Source organism: Sander vitreus, chromosome 23 (genome assembly GCF_031162955.1).
Source record: "Sander vitreus isolate 19-12246 chromosome 23, sanVit1, whole genome shotgun sequence".
NCBI classification, from domain to species: Eukaryota; Metazoa; Chordata; class Actinopteri; order Perciformes; family Percidae; genus Sander; species Sander vitreus.
This window is the reverse complement of record NC_135877.1, coordinates 10,152,969-10,170,982: the sequence shown is the minus strand read 5'-3', so window position 1 is coordinate 10,170,982 and position 18,014 is coordinate 10,152,969. Positions and strand designations below refer to the sequence as shown.

The 18,014-nt window shown below is 42.0% G+C and overlaps 1 protein-coding gene across 3 annotated transcripts in view; it reads left to right on the top strand.

Annotated features, from left to right (window-relative positions):
- Window positions 1-228: 228 nt before the first annotated feature.
- Window positions 229-18,014, top strand: part of dock4b (dedicator of cytokinesis 4b) — a 112,160-nt gene continuing 94,374 nt past the window's right edge. For 2 of the 3 annotated variants that reach the window (XM_078281352.1, XM_078281349.1), the window contains exon 1: window positions 229-457. In XM_078281352.1, coding sequence (XP_078137478.1) covers window positions 421-457 — 37 coding nt within the window. In that variant the 5' untranslated portion in view covers window positions 229-420. The remainder of the gene's footprint in view (window positions 458-18,014) is intronic. The other variant, XM_078281350.1, reaches the window with a different exon arrangement.

The following is an 18,014-nucleotide window of genomic DNA, read 5'->3' as shown; positions in this document are numbered from 1 at the left end:
TTTAATTGATTTTGTAATTAAAGGCTGACAACAAAATAAGATAAATGAAGAACAAAAGTATTTAAATACGTCATTTTTTTTATTTAAACTTCAGATACTGGTACAGCTTTGATGGCCTCCGCCCCCTAATGTCATTAAGTTGACAATCTAATTTCGCTGGGCCCTCCAATACGCTGACCGCCAATCGTCACATTTCCGACAGCACTAGAAGGCAGCATGTCTCCGTACCACTACGAACAGCAGCAGCATCAGCGGCGGCGGCAGCAGCAGCAGCAGCAGCAGCGCTTTCTCTCTCTAACCTAAACAATGACTCCTACTACAGACCGGGGGAAAGCACACCAATAGAATGCGTTACACAGCACCGAAACGCTGCATTTCGCTGCTATTCCGACCACTCACTTAAATGTGCTGACCCTAAACATGTGGATACCTACAGAACATGAAAAATACGGCGTCGGTAAGTTTATTGCCTTTATGTTTTTAAAACTGCTGTCCTCTGCGTTCACTCACATTCAGTTGTAGGGCATGTGTGAATGGGTTTCGAGAGGTGAACTGGCTCTACGAATGATTGTTTCCAGCACTGCGAATTGTTTGAACAATGTGATTTATTTTTTTTAGGCTACTGGACGGCAGCACCAGCTTCCTTTCAAACAGCCCATGATGAGAGCTTTGATTTAATTTGACTGCCACATTGCAAAGCATAGGGTTGTCGCTCTGACCCTCCATGGTTTGCTAAATGAACAGCCACATTTAGATATATATATTTTTTTTTCTTTCCTGCTCGTGATTTTCCCTATTTCCCCTTGAGTTGTCTGGGTTTAAAGTAGTGGTCTATCTTGACTCAGGAGCTTTGTATTTGCTCTTGTTGTGCTGTCAGTTTGAATGGGGAAAATCAGCTGCTTACCACAGTCGCTGTATGTCTCTGTATATTTTGCGCAACATCTGCCAATTCTTCGAAAGAAATAGCCTACAAATGTGAGAGAGAAAAAGAGACATTTTCTGTATTTTAGTATAGGCTACCTGGGATTGAGAGTGCTGTGGACCTTGAGAGGTCTGAAATGTGTCTCCCTCAGTGCATTGTTCCAGGCTGTCGGGAGCTCTGGATCAAACACTGAACTGAGACAAACAAGCGACAACAACGCAACCGAAGCCAAATGTAGGAGGGCAAAATCCGACACAGACATTATCCTGTTGTTGTTGTTGTTGGAATTTCTTCTGCTTGTCTTTACCCTAAAAAAACGGACTCATTGAGATGTGGGCGCTTAGAGGCGGCTTAAATGTCTCATAATTAGGCTATATTTCCTAAAGATATTGGTCTGCTCCGTGTGTGGTACTGTGGTCCCTACATGACCCCTCAGCCTCCGTGAAAACCAGCCAATAATCATGTAATCTTTGCAAGGAAAAAAAGTGGCCAGTAAAAACCTCCTAAAACTACTATAGCTGTGATATGATAAGGTATTATACATTTCCTCTCTGTAGCTAATCCGCTTGCATAATAAGGCAGGCTCTTGTAAATGTTGCTAACTGTCCAAAAATGCCACCTTGCCACCACAACCTGAAATCAATGAAGCACATTGAACCAGAGCCTTTGGCCTCTCTCTGTCACACTCTGTGGTCTGGTCACTTGACTGCTAAATTTTCCCCTGGTGTGTATACTTCTTTCCCTTCCCTGTCCATGTCTATGTAAGTGCTAAAGTGCTGATACTCACTGTGCAGTTATATTATACTTAATCCTGTGCAGGGTAAAAGTTCCCTAGAGCCCATAGCTCTTATATTTTGATAGGGCAGAATACATGTATTCCATTTAGCCTCTTAAACCCATCCCCTCCTATCAAAGTTCACTTTGCTGGATAAAAGGAAGACATTTATTTTGAAGGCTAAATACTTGCCATTGTCCCCAAACTGCAAGAGGGCGTCCTGTTAATTGGATTAAGTCTCTTTATCCTATTGTATTTCAATAACAGCAATAAGACCCATTTAATTGGCTGTGATTTATTTTTTAAGACATGTTTTGGCAACGGTGCACTTCTTTATAGTCTGGTCCTTTTTTAGGAAGAAACTAGGGTGTTTTTCTGTTGTGAAATTCAGTTTACATGATACACAAACACATGCACACACATATATGTGAGAGGCTGTTTGGTTAGTTTTAGTTATTATGAGAAGAGCAACTTTAACATTTCAGCTTCAGCACGTTAAGTGTTTTTTAAGTCTGCACCTCAGAAAGGTTAATGTGCTTCTGGTCTTTGATTTTGTTTGTACTGTACATTCTCTATCAGTGTCTAGAGAGGAATTCATTCATTCTGTTTAAGTGTATTTAAGGGGGTATCATATGGGCTGGGCCATGCTACAAAAGAACTAGTTAGTATGATGTGTTGTTTGACCATGTCATAAGGCTAAAGTGTTGATTGCTGTTCCGAACTGCCACACTCGAAGTCTGGCTGTAAAGCCGTTATACAGATGGTCGAGACATGATACAGTGCAGTTTTGTTAGACAGTCTCTCCTGTCTTGGTTGTAAACACGAAAAGTGACAGAAGTAGTTGAATGAAATGAAAAAGATAGTTTGAGAGAGAAGTTCCAATATTGGTTGTCAGCTCTGCAAAGCTGGCCTATCACAGCGTGAAGTGTGTGTGAATTTCAGTTGGTGCTTTCCGAAAGTTAACAGAAATTGTCGAGCAAAGCCGCCTTCTGACGAACGTTACAGTGCCTTAGATATCAATACAAAACTTTCCAAGTAGCCTTGCACAAATAATTCAATATTCATCGGATAACCCAATGAAATGAAAGACTAAATATTCTATTAGCTTTTCTCCAAGTTCACTTATTTTGTAGGGAAAAAAGGATAACCAAATGTTTATCCTTGTGGCAAAATAACCTCACACCAGTGATGACCATTGATCCCCAGATTGAATCTCACTCTAAATTATTCATGCCAGGAGGGACGTTGCCTTTCCACAGGGCTCCACATATTATAGCAAAACACTACCTGAGATGGTACTGAGCTTAATCACACCTCAGCAGAATTAACATTATTGATCCACATCTGTTTTCACTTTCCACTCCTGTTGGGCCTTTCATGAATATCCATGCTGTAGAATTGCTGTGATATCTAAATACTGGTACAAGTAAGTCCCTACCTTAGCCATTTTGAATGGGATCTCCTCCAGGTGCATTCAGTGAACATTTTATGCCCTTTTGACAGGAAAGCTGGGAAACTAAAAGGGCTTGGAAATCCTTGCAGGTACATTTGATCTCGAGCCAAATCAAGATGAGATTAGAAAGTCTCGCTGTGTAATTGTAAGGTTGCAGTGTTTGATCTTGATTCGCCTTACTAGCGCCTTACTAGCGCCTTACTAACGCCCTGGGAGGACGGGGGCCCTGCCATTGATGAAATATGAATGGCATGACTCTTGGCAAGTTGATGTTAAGGCGCCCATTAGCCCACCGTGGAGTGATTACTGGTTTTTAACCCGAAGCAAGAAGGTTGCAAGATTGATGAGACAATGTTAATATCTGATTCCTAAATGGACTTGGGATATGGAGACATTAGATTAAGCCAAAAGGGAGAATATTTTACAGTATATCAAAGTCATGTTTTTGAACACAAAGCTGGGTTAGGTTGCTAGTAAAAATGATGAGATCAAGTGACAGAGGATAAAAGGAGGCATGGAGTTACAGTAGATGGTGAAGAGTTGAGATTGCTGGATGACAGATGTACCCAAGAATGTCTTTCCAGTGCTCCATAAATGCATGATGATGAATATATCACAAATGTCACTGAAGACAAGCGCACTTTGACTTGATCACTGACTACAGTTTCTGTAGTCAGCCTTGAGTATGTTCTGAACATAATGTATGTACAGAACATACTCAAGGCTGCATTGTGTCATGTTTAGAGTAGACGTGGAGTTAATGCTGTAGACAGACAGAGAGTGAGTGAGGCCTTTCTCCTCATTAAGGCCCTTTGATACAAGCAATCAAGCATGTCATTGCTCATCATAATTTAGACACATAATTAAACCGTTTTAACGAGCTGGTTTGCATTCGCGTGCATGCAAGTTGAATTCTCCACCGATGGCTGGAGTAGCTTGATTTAGTGTGCAACCATGTCTCATTCTTTGATTGTCGTGGAAAAAAATAGCAACTAGCAGCATCAGATAAAGACAGAATGGAACAGCGGCCTGATTGAATGTTCCTGCTCGAGGCCTGGCTGCGATGAGGGCCAATGTCGGGCCTGAGGGGTTTTCTGCTCTCCCGTGGCTGACATCGCTGGTTCCTCCCTTGGGGGAATGTCGCTGTGGTAGATGGGGTGTGGAGGAGGTGGGGGGTGATGGGTGGTTGAAGGTGCTGGCGCGTGTCAGGGGTGGACTCATTGTCGGGGTGTCCGCCCAGCCCCGTTACCCCCAAATTCACTCCCCTCCCTTACCCCCCACTCCACAGGGGATTAGCAGGTTGTTTTGGAGGGGGGCCCTGAGGCCCATTCCACCATTATACCCATGATTCCCTAATGCTGCAAGCCCCTGGGCGTGTATGTGAGAGGGTGTGGGGTGGGGGGTGGGGAGGCGTAGTGAGGTGAAGCCTACCAGCTTGTAATTGCTTCCTCGCCCGCTGCCTCGTCTCCATCTGCAGAGGGAGCACCCTTTCTCCTCTGTGTGCACACACATTTGCACAAATACTCGCCCAATGCAATCATTCAACATGGAGGGAGACTGTAGGAGGCTCCCTTGTGAATTAAACGGATGCAGAAAATAAGAATAAGAAAATTAACCGCCCAGCCCACTACAATACACAAGCTGTTCCCTGGTGTGTGCATCATGTATTGTAAGGGTTAAATAAATCTACATGGACATGTGACATATGACAGACTCAGTGAGTGTTTTATTCATTGCTGATTCACCCTGACAATAATAACCACTGTAGCACAAACATGGCCTGAGACGTGAGGACTAAGTTGGAGAAATGCCCCAGCTGGTTCGTTTGTGTTATTCAATTAAATCGTGCTCTATTTATCACGGAGCTCTCAATTATGAAAGAAAAACCTCCAAACCGCACAAACAATGTCTTGTTTGTTTAGATTCAGCAACACTAGACACAGGCAAAAGACACAATTTTGTCAGCTGTTATATTTAGTGAAAATGAAAATATTTTACCTATTTTCTTTTTGACTTCCTTCCAGCTTTTAGTCACCACACACACTGGGGATACCCTTGTGAATACCATTGGAGTTGGCGACACAAACAAACCAACATGCTGTAATCGTCTGTCCACATCCAAGTATAATGTCGAGACAGGCAGCTGGGGGGAGCGTTTATGAATTTCCACTCCAGTGGCGGTCTAGTGTGCTTCTGCTCTGAGATGGCAGAGTGATTTCCAGTTTAACAGAATGCATATGGCTATTTCACATGGGCTTGACGTGAATTATTGGTTTCAAATGCTTGTCTGTCAAGCAATCGCTAATGTCTTTCTTAGAGGAGAGGCTCACTTGTGCACTGGTTTTAGACCAGAAATTGAAAGATTGCAAAGTGAGATACTGAATGAAATTTGTGGTTTTTGCTTCACTGTTATGATATGCTGTACTCTGGGGCCTTTTTAGCAGGTCTGTTGTGGTGTAGTAGGGTTGTGGTTTCCCTTCCTCAATATCAATCCGTGATCCCTGTGTGAGAGAGGTTAATGGGATATGTCCCATTAGGAATTCAGCAGCTTTACTGATCAGTAGCGCTCCTGTGTATATGTGTGTGTGTTTCCGTCATCTGTGTGGACCGGGGGAAAAATGACTGACATGCCATTTTCATAAAGGAAGGGCGTCTGCCGGTGACAATCACTGAGATAGGCGGGTGAGAAGAGCTGTTTATGCGTCGACAGACACTTGTTTTGTTGGTGCTCATTTACAGCGAAAAAAGATTGCCTGCACTAGTCCAGCATCAGTTATCTGTGTTCTGCGGCTGTAATCCATGCTCGCACGTATTGACCATAAAGGAAGTGTAAATTGATTTGTGTGAGCTTTGTGTGCGTGACCCTGTGCATCATAATGACCTCAAGGCTTCCATTTTCCCATAAACCGCGTTTCAGTAATAGCTACCTCTGCTCACCCTCAACTTACTAAAACCAGTGTGCTTGATTCATTATTAACATGCTAATAAAAAAGTAGTTATAGTCTGTTCAGGATCAATCTTATATCATTAATGTATTATTAATGGCTGATAAAGTGTCAAGGGTTGCTTAAAGGACATATGCATAATTTAAGAATGTGAAGAGCTAATGGTAGTGGTTGTCTCTGTCTTCAATTACCCTGTTAATGAATATAGAGTTTGCCTCCAACACTCTCTCATCCACACAGTCACAGTGGGGGATTTGTAACCAGAGGAGACTCATACAGATCGCTTTGGTCCAGTTCTTTGTTTTGCTCTGCAGTGTAATCTATTTCTCTGTGGGATGATTGACCCTCATCAGGCCAAATCTGCATTGGGGGCAGTTTTTCATCCGAGAATCATTTCTCTTCATCCTACCCTTTGTGGTTTTAAGATGACCCAAAGCACATGTCCTCATCAATGCAAACTGAGTTATAGGTTTGTTTTTGATGATTGGACGCTGCTGACATAACCAGTGTAGGAATGTAACGGTATGAAAATTGAACCTCACGGTTATAGTGACTGAAATGATCACGGTTTTCGGGTATTATCGCGGTATTTTTAAAAGTGTGTTCAATATGTTCAGAAAGCACTGATAGGTAGGGTTGGGTACCGTTTGAATTTTTACGATTCCGATGCCGAACCGGTACTTTTAAAACGATTCCGATTCCTAAACCAATTCTTGAAAAACTGAAAAATGACATCAAAGGCTCTTTTTATGGAGTTTTTTTTTTTTTCCATTGAAAATTATTTAAATGTGACAATATATTAACGTTTTAAAGTACTTAAATATATAATAAGTCACCTAACACATAACTACAATAATTTAACAAATAACAGTTACACTATTAATAAATAACAACAAAATAAATGTTGAGTTGGTATGCCAACCAGCTTCAAACTTTAGCAGTTCTTTTGCAAAAAAAATGACCATATTTGCCTTCTCTGGCAAGATACTACACCTCATCTGACTTATAGCATGTCCTGCACAGGAGAAAACTCTCTCAGGTGGTGTCCAAGAGGCCTGGACACACAGGTAGGAGTTTGAAAGGGCAGACAATTTGGGGAGGCTGTCCCGCCTCCCCCACCACCAGGCTACAGGGTCTTGTCCTGAACGATAGACTAGCAGAGCAAGTGTAATATGTTTACTAGAGATCACGTGCAGTGAATGGTTAATATGCCTTTACGTCCGTTTTGGTGAGCCCAGAGGGAAAATATGGCATTTTAAAAGTAGCCTACATTTACGGTAGCTAGCTAACAGTAGACTACAGAGAAAGTGTGATGTTTTTACATCCGTTTCAGAGCGTGTACAAAAAGCCGTCTATGAGCAGTGATTGTAGAGTGCATGTCGGGGGAATAGCGCGGACACGCGCTTTACACCGCGAGCGGGCACGTGCGCCACTCGGCAGAAAAGGGAGAAAGAAAAAAGTCTGCTGCTGTCTGGAGCGACAGAGGGAAACTATTTTTCTAATTCTAATCCACCGTGATAATAATGATATTTTAAATGAAAACTGTAATTGTTATCGTCAACATTTTTTTTATCGTGATTTACCGTTACATCGGTAATCGTTACATCCCTAAACCAGTGACATGCTTAACTGTACTCAGCTCAGTCTTATGGTAATTATCTGTATAAGAATATAGCTCATCACATATATGTGACCGTTAGATACCGATATGTCATCTAATGTTCACACAATGTTCAATGAGAATCTTTATTAATCTAAATTTGTTTTCTAAAGAATTGTGACCAACATATGTACTGAGCGGGACATTATACAGTTGAAATCTAAATTTGTCAGTGCTCTCTGGTTAAGGTCAGGGGTTCATGGTAATAATACATCTAATGGTTGTAGAGATATGCCACCAGCATGGCTAAAAGGAGCATTTAGAAGAGAAAAACATGCTTATACTCTTTAAATTAAGCTATAAAAACGTATTGGCACCAAAACCTCTCACTTCTCCCTGCAAACCATAGGCCTATATTGACACCCGTATTAAACATTTTCAAAACATATTGCCCTATTTCTGAAGGTGTATCCTATGAAAATCATTTTCTAAAAGCTCTGATGCTCCATACACACTACAAGGCATAAACAACATCATTTAAAACCATATATCCACTTTGCAGAGTGTTTTCTAAAAGATCAGATTTAAGTTGTATAAATATCCATCTTAGTGGTGATGTAATGCCACAACGAAGGACTAAATATGCATTTGTGGTGGCCAGTTAGCTCAGTTGGTAGAGCAGGCACACATATATTGAGGTTTATTCCTCGACGCAGAAGGTCCAGGGTTGGAGTCCGACCTGTGACGGTTTCCTGCATGTCTTTCCCCTCTCTCTCTCCCCTTTCATGTCTGAGCTGTCCTATCATTAAAGGTGGAAATGGCCATACAAATAATCTTTAATAAATATGCATTTGTGGACATGACCTAAATTCCTCTAAGTGCCAAGGTACTTTTAACAAAATTGTTTCCCAAAAGGTGCAGCTCAACTCCGCTCAGTTCCTTCAGAAAAGCATCACACTCCAGTATAGGTCACTGTGGTTTATCAGCGCGGCAAAGGTTAGGATTAATGTCAGCGAGAGTGAGAGAGGAAGAGGTTGAAAGGTCTTCAGACAGAAAGCTTGTAGACACCACTGCTCAACGTTGCCTGGCCGTTCACTCACAGTACTGTCCACACCTTGCTGGCCACCTCATCTTTTCCCCCACTCCTCTACTTTTTGTCTTGTAGTGCCTTAATTAAATGGAAATGCTTTTGTATTTCTGTTTAATTGAATTGGTTCCTTTTGCTTCCTGTGTTCCCCTTTTTGTATCTTTTTCTCTCTCCCCCTCCACTCTCCCACTCATTCATACAAAGTGAACTATTTCCACAGACAGCAGGTCACGCTGTGATGACCCTTATCTCACTTTCTGCCTCTTTTTTTCCCCACTCATCTATTGCTCACTTATTCCTTTTCTGTCTGGGTTTTTTTTGTTCTATTCCTTTCTTTCAGTAGCCCACTTCCCTCTATTTGTGCTGCAGTCTGTTCTACCTTTATCTCTCTTCCACATGTGTCTCTTTATCATTTTCCCCCCTCCCCTCCTCTGGATCCACACTCACCTGTCCTAGATATCCCCATATACTGTGTGTGTTTGCCTTTTGTGTATCAAAGATTGTGTATTCAAGGATACATGCATATTTGTGGCTGTGCGTATCTAATGTATATGTCCGTTTTTATGCTCGTGTGCACATGTGTGTTTGCAGCAGCCTCAGTGGACTGGAAGTCTGAAGATGGTAAAGCACTACCGACGCTGCTCAGGCTTTGTAGAGAATTCTTGTAAATCTAACCTTTGTTGCTTGCCTAAGTATGTTTTTCTATAGTAAGTTAAGCATCCAAACAGGGAGATGCTAGAGCTTACATTTTTCCTATCATATTTATAATACTAGAGCTAACCTCAGTCTTTTAGCACAACCATTCAATTCAATTCAGTTGAAAAAAGTCATTTGTTATCTTGTCTCTCCATACATTCATCTTCCTTCTTTTGGTCCTACTTACATTCTCTGCACACATATTTGAATGGAGCAGGTTTCAGTTCAGAATTGACCATGAAAATCTCTGGGGTTACAAACAAAGATGCTTGCACATATACACCACAGGTATGCCATGTAAGTAGTGTATATTGACTGTGGGCTCGAGCTGTTGCAGTGACATTGATCGGTTTACATCCCTCTCTCTCTTCTCTAAGATTGAACTGTTTTCACCTCTGCATCACTCTCTCCGTCTCTGTAAAGATCACATTGGGAGGATCAGCTGCTGCCTGGCCGATTTCTGGGCAGCTCTCTGACCTTGGCTGCTGTTAGCTGTCTTATTACCTGCACAATGTGTATGTCTGTGTGTGTACACCGCTACTGCAGTTGATCTTTGTCCCCATTAGAGGTGCATGCATGTGTGTGCGAGCGGTCTGTTTCCTGCTCTCGCTGTGCCGTCAAGATGATGGCCTGGCTCTTCCCTGCACGTCAACCTGCTGCATGCGAGGTGCTGGCTCACTGCCCGTCCTCCTCACCTCGCCTCTGTCAGCTCCCCTCACTTCCTCTCGCTGCCCACGCACAGAAAAGATAGTTTAATGTCAGGTTGACTTTCAAAAAAGCTTTTCATTGCAGCCCACTGCCTAACTCATTTGTTCCCTTTCGCCACAGCTTTTCTATTTTTCAGCCAATTTGAGACTGAAGTGTTGAGGACATTTGCAATTGATTTTTAGTGCACAATACTGCTCAGCTGAAATAGCTTCATTCTATAGAGGGAAAAGGTATATGTTGTATAGTATTCCGCTTTGGGTTTTTTCTTCATTTAGATTTATGTGGCCGAAAACCAGAGGACTTCCAACTTTTAAATGAGGTTAACTTCAATCTCGGTGACATAGCTCCAAAATATGATTACTTTGAAAATGACTGTTCTCCTCAGCTCAACGATTCTTATGAATTCCTTAAATAATTGTGTGGGTGTTGTAGAGTGTTATTACCTCAGAGAGTCTGTTTAATTCATCAGCTTGACTAAACCTCCAACTGCGACCCAGTTCACTTCTTACGTCTCCTCTTTTCAACCCAACCCGTCTTCGGGGACTGTTCCCATTTGGAATGTTTATCTAGTCAAGAGGAAAGCCTTCAAACCAAACAGAGAGACAGAAACAGATTTATTAGTTAAATACTTGTCTTGAATTAATAAGCCCCCCCCCAAAAAAAACATCTGAGCCGCTGGATTTTTTGAAGTTTTGTTTGTCTAAGGGGAGAAGATCAAGTGTCTTCCCACTTCCTGCCTCTCATCGTTGATTGAATGGGGCCTGTTCAGCCTTTTTCTAGCAACCCCAAAGGTTGGCATCGCAGTGCATTGTAGTGTTGATTTGCTTTGTTTGTGCTCTGTTTCTGGAAGGAAGGGAGGATTACTTCTGTTGATTCAGTAGGGTTATGTCTGTACGCAGGAACCAGCAGATGGTTAGCTTAGCTTAGCATAAAGACTGAAACTAGGGAAAAACGGCTAGCATGGCTCCGTCCAAGCTGACAAATTAAAACACGTATCTTGTTTGTTTAATCTGTATAAAAAAGGGTTTAACAAACATTACAGGATAGTTGTTTCCCTTCTATTTCCAGTCTTTATGCTAAGCTAGCCAGCTGCTGGCTGTAGCTTCCTATTCCCTGCACAAATTTAAGAGTGGCATCAATCTTCTTATCTAACTCAGCTTGAAAGTAAATACATTTCAAAGATATGCATTGATGTTTCACACAGCACTAAAGGTCCAGGCACTGGTATCAGGTTCTTTTCCTCCTGCCAGGTGTTACCAAAAAACACAACATCGAAGTGGCCCTGTTTGCCACAAGCCTAAACTCTTTCCAAGCATCCACCTGGTGCCTTTATTCACACCAGTCGCACCCTCAGGGGAGGGAGTTTGAAGAACTAAAAGCGGAAAGTGGCGCTGCTAAAAATGGTTGAAATGGATCCCCTTTGTGTGGGGGCGAGAGGGAAAATGCAAAGGAAAACCCCCACTGTGGGAGCCTTTGTGCGGAGAGTAAAAGCACTTGGTCTGGGCAATGCCGGCGGATGGACACCTCAGGCCGTTGGTTCAGTTCAGCAGAGGAGATGACAGGAGAGAAGAGTTATTGTTTGTATGTATGCTGGCTATGTACACAACATATGCACAAAACATGATCCTATAGCAGCTTTCCTCCCAGTGGATGGTTCTCATACCTTGTGAGGCCCCTGGCTATTCTTGCTAACAAGCAATTTGTGCTGAACTTTGAGCTGGCCGCAGATAAAATATACAGACGTTGGCATGGAAATAGTACAGAAGCTTTGATGCCACTGTGAAAATGCCCACTTTTACTGGTAAAGATCCTTTTTGACAGCAGATGGTTTTGTTGGTCAAAGTAATAAAATACATTGCGATTGTGGTGGTTTCTGTTTCATCCACAAGGGCTTCTCAATTTTAAAAATAGCATCAGAGCCCAACTAGAAGTATTTCCCAGAGAGTAATCTCAACTGTTCATGGATCAATAATGGAAATGTCTTGGATAAAGTATCCCCTTACCTATTTATCTACAGCCTAATGACCTGTCATTGTGGTTCTATCTTCACCTTGATGGTCATTACAAAGCCCAGTATCATATTTCAGTCTTTGAGCACTTTGAGCTTTTTTTTTAAGAAAGATGCTTTCATGTTGTTTCAATAGTTAAACTCCAAAGAATAGTGGGGTGGATAGCTTAAAATCTGTGATTTACGTCTCTTGTCTTGAATCCCATCCTCTTGGCTTTGTTTGCGCAGCACCTCTAAAGCTTGCTGGTACGCAGTGAAACGAGGCATATTTGTTTCCATCCCCCTCAAAAATAAACTTAATTGGAGTAGTGAAGAGCAAAACACATTTTTCACAGCCAAGATGCATGTGAGTGGCTCGCATGCCATAACAGATGCCTGAGTTGAAGCGGAACCTTGCATTGTCTTCCTTCCTGCACATCTCCACTCACTTAGACCAGCTTGGGCCTTCTGCTGTGCCGTGCTGACATAATGAGTATAGGGATGCTAAAAATACTGATGCGCAAATGGAGCATGCTGCACTGCACGCACGTTTATGACAAATGTTTTAGCATGGCCACTGATGCTGCTGTTTTTTCCCCTGAGCAGAAAAGAAAAAACTTAATGGTTGTGTTCCTGATCAAAAGAGCAGCAGCCGTTTTCTTTTTGAATCAGCTTTTGATCAGTGGACAGTAACCTGGACGACGCATATTATGATTCCTAGTTCATTTAAAATTTAGTTTAGTTCAGATCCAGCTTTTTAGATTACAGCATACAGGATGCACCCAATTTGACATTTCTTAACATTCTGCGGCTGCATTTTATTGAGTTCAAAGGTTAGTGTGGCAATGGTAGCAATTGAATGGCCGCTTGAAACCAGACCATTGATTTGTAGGGGAATGTTTCCAGGCATCATCAGTTGTGATGCGTCACGCGTAAACTCCCCCCGGACCCTCATCTGGACTACAGCCATAATCCTCTTTAATCCACCACCCAGGAGACTTGATGACACCGGCTGGCTGTGACTGTGCTTGTTTGGCATATAGCTGTGAAAATGGGCACACTTGTACACCAACATGCAGTCAGGCATACAAGTCCAGGCCAGTCTCCAATATTACTCCACCTAAATAAAGATGCTAACATCAATATCAATTTTTTTAATTGTGAGAACAAATGCATCACCCTGTCAGTCTGTGTACAAGGATTTGCATCATATATCCCCTAATCTAATCTTCAAACCATATATAAATTAAACCTAAACATAATCAGTTGATTGGTGGAGCTGATGTGATGGTTGACGGTCAGTTCCACATGGAGTTCCTCCTCACAGTTAAGCTGCCAAGGCTGGCAGAGCACCGTGCCAGTGTGTCTCTATCTGGCCGTTTGTGTTTCAGGAACTCTCTCTATATAGCTCATTAGAATCTTTATACTTTCTTTCCCCCAGGGAGCACCAGGCGCTGAACAGGCACACAAATGAGGCTACCTTTCTACTTTGTATAATGGTGTTCACTCGCAACTGTGGGAGGAGAAAAACAAAGATGAAATTAATCACTCTAGCCTTGTCCCTCCCACTTATCTCATCCCTCTTCCCCCTTCAAGTACACAGCTCCTGCAGACTTTTTAACTAGTTTTATTTAATTACAGACAGCATGAGGGTGCACACAACTGCCGTTGACCTAAATCAGGAAACTGGGGCGCCCCCCCTCTGTAACTTCTTACTCCACTCTATTGATTTTGACTGTATGGACCCGAGCATGAGCAAATTAGCTGAGCACGGCCATCTGTTTGACACTCGCTCTCAGCCTGCCTCTGTTTTGCTGCTGAAATAGCTCAGTTTAGCCTAGCCACTGCTCCCTCTCCTCCCAATATGATCTGGGGGATGTATGTACGGGAGTTGGGAATGATCCAAAAGGGGTCCCTGAGAGAACGAGAGCTGTTATAAAACAAACTGGAGGGTAGTCTCTTTGTTCACACTGATGTCTTTGCAATAATGGACAAGATTAAGGCAAAGTGTGAAGCAGCTTCTCTTGCTAAAGCACAATTCAAAGCAGGCACTAGGGATTTTCTTGTCTGACAGTTGAGTATCGGTTAATTATGTTTATGGTTCGAGATGGCTCGAGTGGCTACTCTCTCTCTCCCTTTGCGTCTCTCGCTCAGTGTAGCTCTTGGCTGTGTGATTTTGTACGTGGTTTGCTTTGACAAACACAGCCGAGATTGATTCCTGGAAGAGAGCGTTCCAAACCATGGTGCTTCTCTCTCTCTTATTCTCTTTTTTTTTTTCCATCTCTCCAAGCCCAAAGTTCTCCGACCCCAGGAATAATCCTCCTTGATCCACCAATGGCATGCAGTGCACAGGAAAATAGCCCAGATGACAGCTGAACCCCTTAGCCCTGCAGGAATGTTTTTGCCATGTGGACACACACACACACACACACACACACACACACAGGCCATACATTCAAAAGCACAGTGCAGAACAGAGCGCCTCATTCTAAGGATGGCTGTTTTGGAATCAGTTGCAACCAGCCATACGCCCTTGTTTGCATTAGCCATTTCGCTCTATGTCGACTCTGGATGAACATGAAAGCAAATTTGGGGAACGAGTCACCTCTTGATTTTTTTACATTTTGCCTACATTTCCTGATAGCAAGCCCCATGCAATGAGACTGAAGCACGTAGAAGGAAGGAAATCCATTTCCTACAGAAAGCCATTAGACATTGTTATACAAATGATTTCCCTGATATCATTGTACGTGAGAGAATACTTGTTTGACAGCTTTCTTTGTAGGTTCCAGTAAATCAGTGTTTTCTGATCTGCCTCATTACTTACCCATATTTCATAGTGTGTGTTTGTGTGTGTGTTTATGTGTGTGAGACATCCATTATTGATCTGTCTTAAGTTATAGCAGATGTCAGAAGGACTGGCATGCAAACAGGCTGTCGGAATCCAACCCTCATTTTTCAGTTTTCAGTGTGTGAGGCTCTCTTTATAGGAAAGAATGAGAATCAGTGCCAATATAGACATGGACACACACACACACACACACACACACACACACACACACACATACACATTCATTCTCCATATCTTGTGGCTTATGGAAAGTGGGAAGCATGTCACATGAAAACATTTTATTTTTATTCTGAGGCTTGGGCTAGATGACAGATTTTGTACTGTCATATTTCTTGGTTCAGTCGCCCCTTATCGCTGTCGCTATCTTGTCATTGTTAGTGCAGCTCTATTGTAGTCTCTGTGTTAAATGGCCTTCTCTGCTCTTTCTACTCTGCTGAGCTTGGAAGGACTTGTGGCAGAGCTTACAAACGTTTGCTGTTGCTTAGCATTGCCTGATACCCAGTGGTACACCCTGTACTTGGATATGCTTCTGCCTCTTTGTTTAGAGGCCCGTAGGACACTAAATTGTATTGGTGCCAGATTTGCAGGTTGCATTCGAAATCAGACTGCAAACTATGGACTAGTAAAGCAATAGTCATTCACTTTTGGCAACAAATACTTCATTCAGAGTCAGAAACACCGGAGTAAATTTAGTTTAGGGACTTATTGATGCTTGTGATTATTATGGACTTCCCTCTTATCCCTCACATTTCCCTCTGTATTAAAAATGTGGGATACTATGTGTTATATATCAACATCAATCAATCTATCTATCCATCTATCTATAACCTCTATATAAACCTTTAGATAAATCTATAACATTTATTTATATATCACTTTACAGCAACCAGCAGGTATCCAAAGTGCTTTACATCAGGAACCAAGAATAAAACAACATATCATACAATAAAAAGAATGAAACCTAGAAAACAGTAAAATCAGAAAAGGTTACATAGAAACAGGAGGTGAGGGAAATTGTCACACCACTACTACGTATTAAAAGCCATTCTAAACAAATAGGTTTTGAGTTTAGATCTAAAAAGAGCTAAATCTGTAGTAATATATACATGCTCCTCTCTAGTATAAACCAGAATTGGCTGTGTTTTGCACTGTGGGTTGTGTTGCTGTGTTGATGCGAGTTCATTGGGTTTCGTGTTTGTTAATTTAATTTCTGCCTCAATTGCTCTTCCTCTTCTTTACTCTTTCACCTCTCTTCAGCAATAGATTGAATGGGAAACACTGTGTACAGTGTTCAGTTAACACATGTATTAGGTTTGGGTGGCAATATTTTGTTTTATATTAATGTAATATTTATCCGTCCTGAAAATATGGGATTTAGGTTATATTTAGGTTTTATAGATGATTCCTCTTGTGATACGGTGTATTTTTAAAGCTGGATTGGTGGAAATTATTAAATGGCAAAATGTACACACATGCACACAAACATACACTGTTAAGTGTCTAGCCTATCTCTTTATCATTAAACAAATCATCCATCCGTCATATATCCCTCCAGTCAAGTGTCCATTTGATTTGCTGAACATGCTATGCTTCACGGGTTTCCCTTTTAAGTTGTTAGTTTAGGTGCTTTATTCCAATGTTAAGGGAAGCAGTGACCAGCTAGCTAATAAATTAGGCTCCAGTGGCTTGTATTTGTCCAGCACCTGCCATCTGTGTGTCCTTGAGTGGAGCGTGTGTTTTTAAAGTTACTCCAAGCTGCTCTCTTCTGGGAAGTGGCTCTCTTCAATGGCCGTGTGTGTGTGTGTGTGTGTGTGTGTGTGTGTGTGTGTGTGTGTGTGTGTGTGTGTGTGTGTGTGTGTGTGTGTGTGTGTGTGTGTGTGTGTGTGTGTGTGTGTGTGTGTGTGTGTGTGTGTGTGTGTGTGTGTGTGTGTGTGTGTGTGTGTGTGTGTGTGTGTGTGTGTGCAAGGCATATTCACACATACACATGTCCTGTTCATGTAACCATGGCCTATGTCTTGACCCCACACAGTGAATCTGTCCCAACCTGCACCCAGCAGCCCTTCAGCTCAGCGCAGATGACCCGCACTGTGGTCATTTCATTCACTCTTTTGCTCTTTGCTTTTGCGTACACTCCCCAGTGACTCGAATCACTTACTGATGCTTCAGCACTCTCTTCTCTTATACAGTGTCTCGGTCTCTACTTGTCACTGAGCTCTTTGTTTTATCTCCTTTAGGAGAGCAGAATGAAGGCTACTAGGCCAAGATGTGAAGTTGACATATATTCTAATGACTACACAGTATTTGGGATACTAGTCCAATGGGATTTTCTCTCTCTCATCTGTTTATGATGCTTCTTTTATTCTCCCTTTTTTATGTTTTATCTTGTTTGCAAAAAACTAGGCTAAATTACGTTTGTAGACTCTTGGTTGTTGGCAGCAGGATTGCCAACTTTGAGCAGACATGGAAACAAGAAATATAATGGCTTTAATTGTTTTCAACTCTATAATTAGCTTCAGCCCTATCATCAGCATTGTAACTTTTCCCTCCTCCCCACTTTCTTTGTTTTTGTCTCTTTTTCTTTGCACTCTAGTTACGGCATCTTCTGGGAGGCTTAGCATTTAGCGGTAGCAGCATGGGGTCATTTCTCCTTGACTAGCTGATATTGTGCTTCAAAGGCACATGCACGGTCAGCCTCATCACTAATGGAAGACTTATGATCTGAGGGGATATTAGATGAAATTGGCTTATGAGGTTGAAGTCAATATTAAGCCCATGGTCCACTGATGACATTTATCTTCAGGATCCCTTTTCTAGCCCTTGGTCTTCTCTTTTAAAAAATTTTTTACGGACTTATTTCTCTCTCTCTCTTTTTTTTTTTAACCAATGTTGCCATCTTCCAAAGTTTAATTTGACCCTTTTCACATTTTTATCACTTCTCTTATTCTATCACGTTCTAGTCACTTCATTTTCATTAGTTCATCGACCCAACT